At 35.0% G+C, this 14,748-nt stretch overlaps 1 protein-coding gene across 8 annotated transcripts in view; it reads left to right on the forward strand.

Moving 5' to 3' along the window:
- The window catches only part of LOC135692645 (uncharacterized), a 65,104-nt gene that overhangs the window by 26,372 nt on the left and 23,984 nt on the right, over nt 1-14,748 (forward strand). For all 8 annotated transcript variants that reach the window (XM_065210845.2, XM_065210846.2, XM_065210848.2 and 5 more), the window contains one exon: nt 11,738-11,817. In XM_065210845.2, coding sequence (XP_065066917.1) covers nt 11,738-11,817 — 80 coding nt within the window. The remainder of the gene's footprint in view (nt 1-11,737; nt 11,818-14,748) is intronic.

The following is a 14,748-nucleotide window of genomic DNA, read 5'->3' on the forward strand; positions in this document are numbered from 1 at the left end:
ATCTAGATATCAAAACTCAATTGAAATTAATACTTAAGTCTGCTAGTCAACAGGGTTGATTGGAAAACCCGGAAATAGACTCCGAGTAGTTTTGTGGTTTAGAAGAGCCTACGTCACTTTTTGCCGATGTCATGACTTTTTCCAACAATTTCGTAAAGATAAACAAAGTCATATTACAATCATGCCCTGTCTTTTATGCTTGAAGATTGCGTTCTCTGACAAAGTCGTTTTAAACAGTTATTAAAAACTATATTTGGTGTGTATTTCGTGTCGTTTATCTTCACTATCTGGAGACGTCACTCGGTATTTTTAGGTTACTGGCAGCTCAGTGCCGTTGGAAGATCGTATACATTAGAGCGGTATTTCAATGCGGGCTATTTAGAACCACGCAGAAGTGAAATCTATGCGTCAATTCATATGGGTATGCCTCTGCTGCCACAGGCATCTTACGAAATGACTGCTAACTTTGTTAAAGTTTAAGTAAAAAGATATAAGACATACTGAGGTTAAAAAAGAGAAAGTATGAATAAACAAATGTTTCTTTGCTGATGTTTCATATGAAATATAGTGTTTTTGTCAGAGCTACTAAGTAAGTCTGAAAATGTAACTTACATCTTTCTCCGTCTCAGTCGGACAATCAATTTGACAGCGAAATTTTAAAGTCTCTTTTTTTATATTGAAAATCTTAAAATGATTTCTTCTATTTTGTACAATGGATGTTTGGAAAGACATTTTCATTCGCTCAAAGTCGGACAGTGATGATAATTAAGGTAGCGGTGGTGTGTGCAATACCTTATGATTTTGATTAATGTTACAACTTACTGCGATTTTTGCGCTCCCTAGAAAAAGTCCATTGCGGGGGGTAAAAGAGGCAAAATTATCAATATACGATTTGCTGCCAATTGCTATGAAATCATTTCAGTTTTAGTCTAGAAATAGATGGTTTTGTAATCCTAGGATAAATACCTTTTCAGCAGATCTATTTGTTACCTTAACTAGATTCTACCCGTTTTGGTGCCCCTCTAGCGTTATTTAGATTGGATAACATGCAAAATATGTACCTAATAGCAAATTTAATGTTGTTTGACATGAAATCAATCAATCATGATTCTCTGCTATTGCGAAAATTAACAGTTCGAAATGCGCCCTTGAATGAGCCTTAATCCAGCCTTTCATATATAGAGCTTTGGTATTGAACACTTCATTTTTACTGCTAGCCACAACCACTGATCGGCCACAGCCTGACTATCCACCAAACGACTTGCCTCATAGACGCAGGAAACAGTGTAGACATAAAGTTGGGCAAATAGGGACTTGCTATTGCTGAAGGTAGTGATTATCAGGATTTCAACAGAACACTTTGTTAACGGACAGAAACTTTAAAGATTCAAGTTTCTCATTTTTTATATTTCTTCCGAGGGCTTATTGTATCAGTCTTGTACACACCATTGCTTTTGTGTTCATAGACCTCCCTCATGCCATAATTTACTGAGGTAGCAAAAATAATTGAACACAGAGAAGGCGATTCAGATCGTTTTAATCTGCGGTAGCGTAAACTATGGGAGGATTACTGGTGTAACTTGGTTCTTAATATTGGAAGTTTCTTTATCTCGGCCAGGAGACGCCATAACAAGATTAGCAGGCTGAAAAACAACAATAAGTTAATTTTTCAGGTTACTGTCGCCTCGATACAGATAGAAAATTGTGTTAGGCAATTTAAAACACTGGTGATGTCACGTAATGTAACGGTTAAAAAGAGCTGAACTTATGAATATAATTGAACTTAGGGCGGCTTCTTGATAAGGTTTGTTTTTGCCGTCTTATGAATTCAGTGTTTTAAATTGGGTCTTGTGTGTCACCAAAATGAAATGAACGCACCAAGGTTGCCAAAATCTTGTCAACCCGGCCCTTTTTGAGCTGTGGTCCATCCAAGCTTCGAAGCTTGTTTAAAGTTGATTTGTATATTCTTTTTATTAATCTCTCACAGACGGTGCACCACAAGGGTCCATACTGGGCCCTTCACTTTTTCTGCCTTACCCACATTACGCATCAGATCTCATATAGCAAGACAAAATAGTCCGCTTTTTGCGATATATCGTGTCCTCTATGCTGATAAGAAGCTTCGGGGGGGGGGGGGGGGGGGTTGGGGTACCTAAACATGTTTGAAGGTACGGGGACGTGCCATTATTTAGGGTTGCCTTTTTTCTGAAAAGTTGTGCGGAACTATGGTTACCATTTGAAGAAACATGCAGAATTATGGGTACCATTTTGGGGGATGTTGTAAAATTATTAGGATGGAGATTTAGCATTAACAAAATGAATATCCAGTTAGAAATAAAAGTATGAAATATTTGTAATATTGAGATTGTGAGGTATAGGGCATGCATAATTTGGTTGATGATTTTTTAAGTGCTATAAAGATTTTATATGCTCTGCAGAATTATGGGTATATTTTTCATCATGTTTGCGGAATTATGAGTCACATTTTTTCAGACATTTGCGGAATTATGGGTCCAAAATTTTAACCAAAATGGCACGCCCCCGTCCAACATTAGTCATATTTTACCCCCCGAGTAGAAAGCAACGTCTCGAGTTAAAAAGTTGCGATTTGTGTATCGAAAACGAGGAACTATAAAGAGTTAAAAACATACCCAAAGCTGTGTTAATTGGCACCATTTAAAGGTTGATTAAATTACCGAGAAACACCCCAATTCCCTGTATGCTGCAAGAACTCTGTTTTGCCACCACTTGCAATTATCTGGGAGTTCAGCTTGACAGTTCGTTCTAAGTTCTAACTAACTATGGAGTTTGAAACTTCTAACTTCGAAATTATTAGTGTCCACAAATTAATTAAATGAAGTGCACAAATGACCCGTTGATCTACAACTCTAATCTCTAGCTCGATACACTTTAACTGCAGTCCCGCCAAAACACAGCTCCATCTATACAAAATACTCGTAGAATAGCTGCCTGAGTAAAGAAGGAAATACTCATCGATATAATCATCGATCTATAGAAGGGAATAACTTAGAGAAGATCAGCCTTAGACAAAATACTTAGAGAAGATCAGCCATAAAATCAACACAATATGCAATTAAAGTTTGAAGCTGCTCCTGCAAGCACTTTTGCAAAAACATCTAGTATTTGTACTTGTATTTTTGACCAATCAATTTCCTGACTTTCACCAGGCATCAATTTTCCAAATACCAGAAGATCATTTGAAATACGAAAAACTAAAGAAATTCGCGACTATCCCCCTAAATTTCTTCACAGCCTTAATACCCTCAATATCTTTGATTTCCTTTACCCTTTTCTGATAGGTTAGAAAGTCTTTTCAAAATATTTGCTTGCAAAGCATATTTGCTTAAGGAAGCTAAGCTTGTAGGAAGAGGGGGGTTATATAGCATTTTTATAACTTTTTAGTATTTCACATCGTTGGTATATACATTGTGATATATCTTTTCAGCTAAATTTTTCCAATGGCCAATAGATTTATAAAAAAGTTCCTGTTTGGAGCCCGAGCAATTTAGATGCCTTAGAAATGCATGGTTTTAAAACAATGGATTTTTTAATGGAAATAGTGAATTTCTAATTCTAAAAGTTATCCTGTGCCGGTATGAATTAAAGCTGTTATTTCAAAAGAGAAAAGTTGTCAGTGACTTTAAAAATCTTTGTTTACCTTCACACGCCTCATGACTTCCAAAGAATGTTCCTCACAAAACATACAAAAACATGATAGAATCATCTGCTAGTTTGGAGCCAAGTTTATTATGGAAAATAAGTGTATTTATATAATATCTTGGTGACAATTCATGTTCTTCAAAACATGCTGTTAGAGGTAATTGCTTTAAATTTTTAGTTTACATCTGTCATTGTTTGCCTTACCATAATTTATTTTAATAAAAGAAAACCAAGTTGGACATCGCTTCCGAGTTGCAATCTGGCTAAATGTTAACTAGAAATTTCCTCATTTCCTTTCTCCTGTGATGTTTAGATCCCTTCCTTAGATAAATTCACGCTACATTCATATCGTTATTCAGTTTATTCACACAAAAAAATCCGGCAAGATTTCCTTCCTCTCTCTGTTGTCCGGACTTTTCGCTACACTTTGCCTTTCATTTACCATTGATTTGTTATCAACAGGAAAGCTTCGTAAATAAAGAAGCATATTGAATCTTCTATTAATGTCCACACTTATTATACAACCTTAAGCTTGTGTTATCCAATTTGACTGACTTTTATGGCTTTTTAAAGGTTACAGTACCGATTTCAGTTTAAAACTGATAGTTGCTTGGAAATTTGTAAGAACGAAAAGGATTCAATAACCAAGTTCTATCCACAGAAATTTCAATAACTTTGAAATGGTTGAGGAGAAACAGACAATAAGAGCTCCTAAAATTTGTCATTATTTCTAGAGCATTGACTTCCGTATGTTTTTATCTGTAATGCATAAATAACAAAAAGATAGAAGACAATTGTTTTAGCGAAGTGATCATAATAATGATATTAACAACAACAAAAAACAACAACAAACAACAACAGCAAACAACAATAACAACAGCAACAAAGGCACTTACAAAGATGATACCAAAAGAATTGCGAATTGTTATGATGATAAGACATTTCAAATTTATTTCAGAGTTGTTTCAGTATAGTTGCTAAACCCCTTTATGATCCGAACGTAAGATTTAGGAAAGTTTATTCGTTGATCCAGTCAGTGCTACTTTCCCAGAGGTTTTATCTTATTGATATTCCACCTAAAAATGAATTGATCTGTCTTTTCTATCAACTGTTTGCGATATGCACCCTTTTTGTTTTCGATGATTCTTTTTTTCAGACAGTATTCTAATTCATTCTAGCAACCTTTTTGCTTAATTTTCTCTTTGGCCAAACCACGATCTGATCTTACACCGATTGGAAGCAATGCAATTTTCCCATTAACGGTGACAAAAGAGAAAACTGGATCACTATCATAGGCCCCTATACTGCTAGATTACATGTTTCTTAGTAAATTTGACTGTATTCCATACGTGCAAATCTTAATGTGTGGTGAAAACCGCACATTACAAGAAGATTCAAATGGAATAACTCCAAAGAAAACCCAAAACTTTTATAAAAAAGATTAATAAAAATGCCTTCAAAACCATCTCGATTTCCTCAAATGAAATACCATGGACACGTTGATTTGATTAAAAAGCAAATTTACAATCCGCAAAGCTTTCTACTTCAATTTTCTTAGGAGTTTAGGGACTCCATTTCCCTGTTTATTTTTGTGTCGCAGAGACCCAGCGTTCTCGTGATAGCTACAAGTGAACACTTTTTCCCTTTTTGTTTCAATATTTAGTATAAAGAGCCACAGCGGAATGCTGAGGAACGTACCATAATTGATCTTCAATTTAATTTCAACTCGTCCCTTTTTAATAATTATTATACTGAAGAAACCACGAGTTTTTGCAGCCTCCAGCTCATTCTGTTTTGGGAATCAAGACTTTCTATGTTCACGGCAGCTTTGATTGCTGCAACAGTTAAAATTTCAATTACTAACTGTTGATCTTTGTCCCCTTAAATCTGCACCGAATGTCATAGATGTGAAAAAACACCCCTGTGACTGAAAAGGAACCTACGTATGTACCTCCGTCAGAAATAGAGTCATAGACGGACGGTGTTAGGTTTTGCACCCTGCCCCAGAGTCAAGGCTTATAGCTCTTCTTTTATGTTAAATGGGTCTATTTTGAATAAGACAGGGGAGGAGATGCTGTACTTTAAACAGGGCCATCACTATCTGTTGTGCTCAAGAGGGTGCTCAGGTCCTATTTGCCGACAAAGATGATGTGCCATCCTTTATCCTCCACACTCCTCTACACGTCCTCACCTTCCTGGCAAATTTCACCACGTCCGTCCAGCACAAGTAAGGTTAACATTTCTTGACATAGGCTTATTTTTGTTTTTATGCTTGTTTTCTTGTTTCATATAGAAAGATTAAGCTAGGTTCTTGTTTCAAGATGCCTTTATTTTTGAGCCTTTGCTAGAAAAAACGTTTTCCATTTTAGCAGATTACCCACCTGCTTGTACCTCTGCTCAGCAACTTAATTATTTATTGGTTCTAAAAACAGTTTTCTCCTGATTTAGTCTCTTGAAAAAAGTAAGGTTAGGGTTGAGAACGAGGACAGGACACGTATAAGGTTTAGAGGATAAAGTGCAAAGAACAGAGCGAAGGTGTTCAGAAGATGGTGCGGCTAGGAAAATGTGTCAAGTTTGTCACACATTGTCCCCGTCATTCTACTTATTCCACCATCCCATGCACCAACTAAACTTCCAGGCTCGCTTCAAATAAAAGCATCAAATTTCCTTTCACAACATTCAAATTCGGATTGAGGACCAGAGTATTCTATATGCAAGTTTTCATGTCGTTAGTGCTCGTGATATTGATCATATGACGAAATTAAATTTTGATTTTTCCATGGGATTTGACCCATTTGACCATGATAGATGTCTGAATTTGATTCTGCAGTCGAATTTCTTTTGAGGCATGAAATCTACAATACGAGCGGAATATATATACAAACATCGTATCCAAATCAAAAGTATAGTGGTCAGTCCTAATCTGGGCTAAAAATGTTGTACAAAGCAGTTGTGAAAAATTTCCAATACAAGTGTTGTTGCTAACCCCCTTCCCACTTTTCCCCTTGTTACAGGCGACCTTAGTTGTTACCAAATGCAAAAACATGCTTGATAGAAGCTAAATCACTCCTTGTATTGTTGCTTCGTTTATTTCTATAGATTTTTTCCTACGTTAAGATATTGGTGGCTAGCTAAGTCAAGTTCCGACGATGTGTTGTTGAATCCAAATCTTTTGAGCTGAAATGCGTTGCATTTACTTTTAAGGCACCTCTGTTTTGCGAGAAAGATGGACAAGGCTAAATTTTTGGTTATTATAAACTTCAATTTCCGATATGATCCCTCGCAGACAGCCGTATCTTGGCCGATCATGCAAATCAGGTGTACCTTCAGTTTACCATTATAATGTGTGTTTCAATGCAACGACCAACTGATTCAACTGATGTTTTCAATAGGTGCATCAAATTTGCCTCAAGTACTCGATGTATCAGAACTGAAGGCCTTTTAACCTAGTCATAGTTAACTTCTATAGGTTCATTTCTCCACGTTGAATTTTAAATACCTTTTCGCAACCATTTGCTAATTAACATACCGGTATCTTTCGTGGTTTGTTTAGTCTCAATACTTTTTGCTACGTTGTTTCAGGACACAAGTAGCATCATCTTTTGTATTGTCTCGTTCCAGACCCCAAGTTTATTTTCACCACCCGGTCTAATTTTTGTTGATATACAGTTTAGCGGTTGCAAGCAAAACAGATGGAATTCGTGCGTACAAGTTTAATTTATCTTATTGGGTACGTTGAGGTCAGTCATAGTATTGTTCGGCGACATATAATTTGTAATCATTCCATGCTTTGGCTTAATAGAATATTGCCAAACTTTCTTCTACTATGTCAACAAACTGTTTCTGTTCAAATAAGCAAAGCTTTTATTTTCCTTCGTTGGTCAAACCAGGTGGTTCAGTTTGTTTCCACTGGTGTTCTCCGCCCAGTAGCTTAATCAACATTTGCCGTAGAAACTTGTCCCGTCCACAAATTCTGTTCAAGTACCTACCTTAAGGATCTTGGCATTATTAGCTATTTGTCTATCAATTAGCGTCTTTACCACGCCAGTTGCAATCGCGAGAACTTCATTAGACTGTGGTTTCTGCGGTTTTCCAAATCAGGTTTTGCTAGTTTTCTACTACACTTTCCTTTATAAAATTTTTTGCCTGCCATATTGTTTTGCGTAAGCTTTTGATATAAGACCTAAAGTGTAAACGATGTAAACGAAAACGTTCTCTACTTGTTGATGATAGTTTTCATTCTTAAAACATTATGCAAAATTTAGGATAACCGGCCTAAACGCTATAATCACCAATCTATATCTTCATTTTGCTCTTATATTCCTGTTTATTATTATCTGTTTAATTATCAGTCTTTTATAATGATAGCTATATTAATGTTCTTTTCAGACTGCTTTGTATATAGTAGCTTAGAAGTATCCAACGCTAATAGGTTTTGAGGTATTCATTGTAAAAGATTTGTATGGTCAGCAAAGCTTTGGTGTATAAAGCATTTCGGTTCTAAGTTGCAACTCTGAGATGCACGTCTAATATGATCGTAAATCCAACCGTGTGAATAGCAAGATAGAGTAAACCTGTTTTTATGAAGAAATATTAAAAGACATTTTAAGGCTTTTACTTTGTGTTATGTGTTTTTGATTAGTTACATATTTTTTTCTTTCAAACAGGGCCCTTATTGATAACAATACTCGTAGTATTGACAAGGTTTTACCCTTTATAAATATTCCTCTTACTATTATTATTAATATTATTATTATTATTATTATTATTATTATTATTGTTATTATTATTATTATGTATATTGGGTATCTTTCAATTCATCGTTCTTAAATCATTTCATCATCAAAATCTTCATCAAATCATACTTCCTTGCACAATAATTTTTATTAATCCTGCTAGTATGTCACATTCAGGTCCGAATTGACATATCAAATTGCTGTTTTCCTGAATTTCTGCCATAAAGCATGCATCACGTTTTGGTGCACAGTGCCAGATAATTTTTCCCAGAAGTTCTAAAATACAAGATGAAAGAGATCTATGAAAATTGCAGGATCTATTGGTTTCTTTTTTCTCAATGATTATGAAATATATTTGTTCCCAGTCTGTTATTTGCTGATTAAAAAAATGTTTGTTGTGTCCATTGGGCCCATATTCCAGTTTTATGCGAAGACATAATCAAGCGCTAAATAGATTTAACACGTTTCGAATCCTAGATTGTGAGATTCCCGTTTTTATATTTATATTACTATATTTGGTTTTTATCTTGTTTTGAAGATATTTAGCATTTATTGTAGTACAAAGTTGCAGTTTGAAACTAGTAGAGTTTGTAGAATTAATTAAACTCTCAGTCACGAACCTGACATTCCCTACAGCTTCCTGCCAGGAGCCTATCGTCTTCGTTGCCTATGATATAATGTGTTACCCTTGATTAGCAATCCTTTTTCAAATACTTGGAAAGTTTCGTTACAATTTTCTTCTTTTCTTCATTTTCTTCCTCTTCTTCCGTATTCATTATGAGCTGAGTCGGGCATCCAGTCAAAAAACTTTGAAATCAATAGTTCTGTTTTCGAAAAATCCTTTGAATTCCAAGATTTTCGGGTATCTTTTTATGTGCATTTAAAGCAGTGCAAAGTCTGGGCTCCATCGATTGCAAAGAATTGAAAATACAACAAATGTACTCCAGCAGTTTTGTTTTCTAAGGATTGGGTTGTCTTTACTGCATGACCAATGTTTTTGCTTTGCAAATATGGAAATAAAACTAAAGTATTTTAACATCAAAGGTCGATAAAAGAAAGATTTTTGAGAATAAAAAAAATATGAGCTTAAATTAGTCAACAATTATATCAATTTCGAAATAATGAAAATGGTTTAAGTTTTTAAGTAAAGGCTGATAATAGGTTTTCTTTGAAATGCTAAAATATTTCATTGCAAAAACTTTCTATTTTGGTACCTTTATGTTTAATATTCTGGTATTCAGTCTCAGAAATAAATGGCCTAGACGTTACAAACAGCGCACGCGCTACGATTAAGTACAGGTATAACTTAAACATCTTCTCCCAAATTCTTTCTACGTTTCCTTATAGTTTAAAAAAATTTTTTAATTTGCAAGAACAGTGACATTCGCGTGAATCCAGTAATAATTTATGCATTATTTGTTGACAAATTGTGCAAGTTCTGAATACTCTACCTGTGTTTATTTGTTGCTGTTTATGCTCTGCAAAGCTGGTACGAAAGATGGAAACTGTGTCTGGAACATGGCTATCAAACTGTTGTTTGAATTTTTATTTGGAAGCTTGAAGAATAATATAAAGAGAAATGGATTATCTCTATACATCAAACTCTCCATGGAGGTCTGGAATCCCTAGAGTGAGTGTCACTACTGATGGCTTCCTCATATTGTTTTCTTGTGATGTTATTGGCAACTCTGGCCTAGCTGCTTCGTTGATTTTGTTTTGGTGTTCTTTGGTGTTTGGTGTCCGCCATCTTTAAGAATTTTAGCTCGAAAGTATTTTAATCTGTTGTGAATTTTTTGGGATCCAATGAGATTTTTGTTGTGCTTAAGAATTTTTGTTTGTTATTTTTGCTGATGTCTGAACGATACTTTAACAGCAGTTACATAATAAGTTCGATTTTGGCAGGCACATAGGAAAACTGAAAATACATTAGCAAAGAAATTTAGCGGAAAATCGCAAATTTGGCTCGCTTTTTGTAACGTTTCCATTAAATAAACCTTTCGATTTACTATTGAGAGGCCTACCAACCTGTTATTTTGAAAGATAACATAAGATCAACCGAACACTGTGATGTGGAAGTTGGTATTAGATAATTTTGGTTAAAGATGCTATATATTGTATGAAGGTGAGAATATTCTCTGTTTGTTTTATATTAGCATCACGAGTAGAAGCTTGCACGCGATATGGTTAAGCATTGTCAACAGATTCAAATGCCTCACATTTTGACGTTTGTTGCGCACTTGCAAGGAAGTGTTATCAGTTTTGATCTGTGTGTAATTCCACACCCAACCGTGTAGCTAAAAATTTAGGCTAAATTTTAAATTTTTTAATAAAGCAGCGTGGTGTTAACACATTTTTTTACAATAACTGGGGAGCTCTCATTCAAAGCAACCACAACAACGAATTTCTATCACAGTTAGAAGGATGCGAGTAAAACTTGCTTTCACGTGAAGATTGTTGATTCAAAAAGCGCGTGTTTGGCTCCCATTCTTGTGGGTATGCGGGACTCTTCTCCTCTTAGGTATAGAAACCTGTAAGGAATCTGGGCGATATTAACAAAGATTAAAAAAGATTCGTTTCGGAGTAAATAAAGATTCATGTTAATAAACAGAGAGTGACGTGAAAGAGTAAAGAAGTAAGACACCATAGAGGGTTGTGAAGGAACTGGAAGCCTAAAGCCATCGCTTTCTCAAGTTTGCTCTGAAACAGTAATTAACTGGCGATGTAGCGATAATGCTGAATCATAGCTCTTGAACTTTTGTTAGTGTTTTGATTTGGCCGCACAACTTTCAGTTTTCATTTGTAAGTTTGCTTACTCATACAAGTTCATCTTGAAATCATACCTAGCAGATAGATCATAAACAGACAGGTGATGTAGCATTGTTCTTTTATCAAAGGAAACAGTAATTAAAGTACATAAAAACAACTGCTCAAACATCGCCCATAACGTCTCTCGAGTCTGCAAAGTAGAGAATTTTCATGTTGTATTTTGCTTTAACTCATTCGAGCTTTTATAGTTTCATTGTCATTCAAGGATAAAGAGCATGTGCTTACTTTGATATAACAGCTTGTGTTTACTTAGCGCTGTACCTAAGGTTTACCGGTAAATTACGAATCAGCAACATTAAATTTTAATTCAGTTGACCTACAAATGTGTGTTGTATATCTGGCTGGGTAATGATTGATGTTTCGTCGTACGGTGGGCGAAGATCGCTAGCGCTCGCATACTGGACTGTCTTAAATGATTTCTAGCATAAGACAATAGATTGACTGGATTTTTCACGATTCCTATTCACATTGCGATGAACTGTGCTTGTTTTCAGATGTCCCCTACAAGGAGTTCCTCTCTCACGAATGGCTACTTAGAACATGTTACAAGTCCAAGTGACGGCAAGCCCAAACGGTGAGTCCTACATTCTTCTTTATAAAATCTCTATTCCCACTGCTGTCATCTTTTGTCTTGGAATTTTCTCAGACGATGTTCTGTATTGTCGTGTAGATATTTAGACGCTAACAATGCCGTTTTACGTCTGGAAAGAACACCAGTATAATTATAGTCAAGCTTTCACCTCTGACTAAGCCATTATTTTCACCTCAAGATACCTGTCTACATATTAGAGTCTCCATTCTTTTTCAATTTACCGTATTTGAATATTTTTGTCGATGTCAATTATAGCTACACCGATAGCAAACATATTTTTTCAACCAAAAGCGCAAATGTTGGATACATGCTCAAAATTCAATAATTTTAGCAGATTTTATTTTTTGGGAAATTAGTCGAAAAGTAAAAGCTAATGATTAGTGCAAAGCAGAATTGGTTTTGTTTTCGTACCATTTGAGATTAAATTGGTTCAAATGCATAACTTCATATATGCCAAATGTATGAAAATCATTTTCAGGTTTTATTATAAGATCCTAGAATCGCCATTTTGTGAATAATGTTTACAAAATAGAAATTTAACTATGCAGTCAGAGAAGTGTACTTAAAAGTGTGGCGTTACTTAAAAGCGATAAACACAACTTTTCCATAAAATCAATAATTTTCAAGATCATGCAAACATGAAACGGTTTTAATTTTTACTAATCATAAAGGACACCTAAAGCGTTTGCTTGTCGTCCTTATAATGTTTCAAAGACATATATTTTTAACTCCGTTCAAAATTTTCACTTAATTATCATCAAATCTGGGCTTTTTGCAGTTTTGCTAAAATTCTTGAAAATACTGTTTTGTAGAATCGTCGAAGATTTCGCTTTGTGCCAGCTGGCGTTGCAAATTCAATTTTTCTTGCCAATCATAGTTTTCGGGTTCCTTTGCAAATTGTGCGAGTAAATTAACAAACATTCTCCATACGGAAGATGGAAATATACGATAAATAATTGAAACACCTTTTTTCCAAGTATAAAAGATTATCTTTTGTTTCTTCTATGTTTGACTCCTTCGGCGCAGATAATTTCAGAAGAAAATATATCCCTTGCAAGAACAGAAAATCCGAAATATCTCAGTCACTCGATTCTTATTTTCAGAACTATGATTTTGTAGCCTTGATTAACATCAATTTCTATTTTTTGTTGACAATCTGAGGCAAATTGAGATCTAGATATGCGATGATTTTGTGAAAATCCGTCTTACATATGCAATGAAATGCAAATTAAGATAAAATATGCAGTTGAAGCAAAGCGAATATGTAGGCGAAACTTTAGAATGCAAATTATATGTGCTTTCAGATGCAGCTATTCGTTTTTGGTATTGCGAATGTCAAGTTTTTGTTCTGATGTAAACCGGTTTTCTTTAAGAAAACCATTAAGCTGATTCTAAAAAAATTTGTTGTCTCCAAATGAAATGTTAGCAATGTTTTCCGTTTTCTTACCAAATTTATACATCCCGTAATGCAGATCTTCAACCTGTTGAAGTTTTCATTTTCGTTCTATAAAAGTTTCAGTAGATTGCCAAATGTGCATCCATTTTTAGATAAACCGACTTGAAAAGAGCACCAATAGAATTTTCTCATAGATTTTTAACTAGATTAATGAATCCGCTATTAAGTGAAATATTAACTTTCATAAACATTATACCAGACTTTACAAACTTTTTCCTATATGCTGGAGAATTTGCCATTCAATTCTCCTGGATTGCTTTCGACTCGAAAAATAATTCAACTTTCAATCATCTTTTTGCTGTAATTTTCGATAGAAATGTCAGTATGTTGAAAGTTTTTAGGGAAATTTCGGCTTTGAAAAGCTGTGATGCTCGAACTTATGTTCAGTGGAAAATTGTTCATTTAGATCCGAAGAAACAATCACATTTTTTAATTCAATAAATGTAAGTTTGATTAGAAAATTATCGTAGAGGGTGCTTCTTCTAAACGTCATCGATATTGTAGGTTCGGAGTGCAAAATGTTGTTAAGCTGAGTGACCGGTCGGCTTTCCGGATTCTTGTTACACCGGAATCATAATCATTCCAGGTCCTTATTACAAACATCAGTGAACTGTAAAGATCAGAATCTTGATTCATCACTCTCAAAATACGTTGAACAAGTTCCTCAATTTAGCAATTAGCAAAACGTCATCAACAACGTTGCTAGAAATCCTTGAAAAAAATTATTTTCTATATTTTTCTATATTTTCTAGACATTTTTTCTTCCACGTTAAGACAATCCATTCCTGATAATTCTTATGTAACTTAAACACATCTGCCGGTGTTCCTTATAGAGATGGTTAGTGAAATGACGGGCAATCGTTGTAAATCCTGCCAGGTTGATGTGAGTTACAGACAATTTTGCGATAAATGTTGTCTACCAGACGTCATCAAAATGCTCGTAAATAGTTGAAATCGTTGCTATAAATTTCTTGGTATTTCTGTTCGTGTGGCCGATTCAACGAGTCTTCTGATGTGCCCTTAATTATTCCAACAGTTTGCTAGTTTTGATTCTTAAAAGATTCGTCGACTATCTAATAACTTTCTAATTGTTGGGAGAGCTCGCTTATTTGAAACAGAAGTTTGTTGATGCTAAATTGATAACCAAAGTCTTTGACAACCTGGTTTTGCGAGCACCCCAATATCATCCAACATTTGCGTCTTCCGACAGAATGAAGTATTTGTACTTTCAAAGTTTCATTTTCATTCTATAACGAATGAAGTTTGGTTTGGGGATGATTGTGTCGAGTTTACTCTGGAGATTTAGGAATTTCAGCGTTTACACTGTGAACCTTTCGCTCATTCTGAGAACATGTTCATTTGAACTGAGACAACTGAGAACTCGATTTCGTTCATTCCTTTCGCTTTGCTCTTCAGCTAGCCCCTTTTTGCACCCTAGTCTGGTTATTGCGTCATTT

This window comes from Rhopilema esculentum, chromosome 3, assembly GCF_057945365.1.
Source record: "Rhopilema esculentum isolate cy_ngs chromosome 3, ASM5794536v1, whole genome shotgun sequence".
Lineage (NCBI taxonomy): Eukaryota > Metazoa > Cnidaria > Scyphozoa > Rhizostomeae > Rhizostomatidae > Rhopilema > Rhopilema esculentum.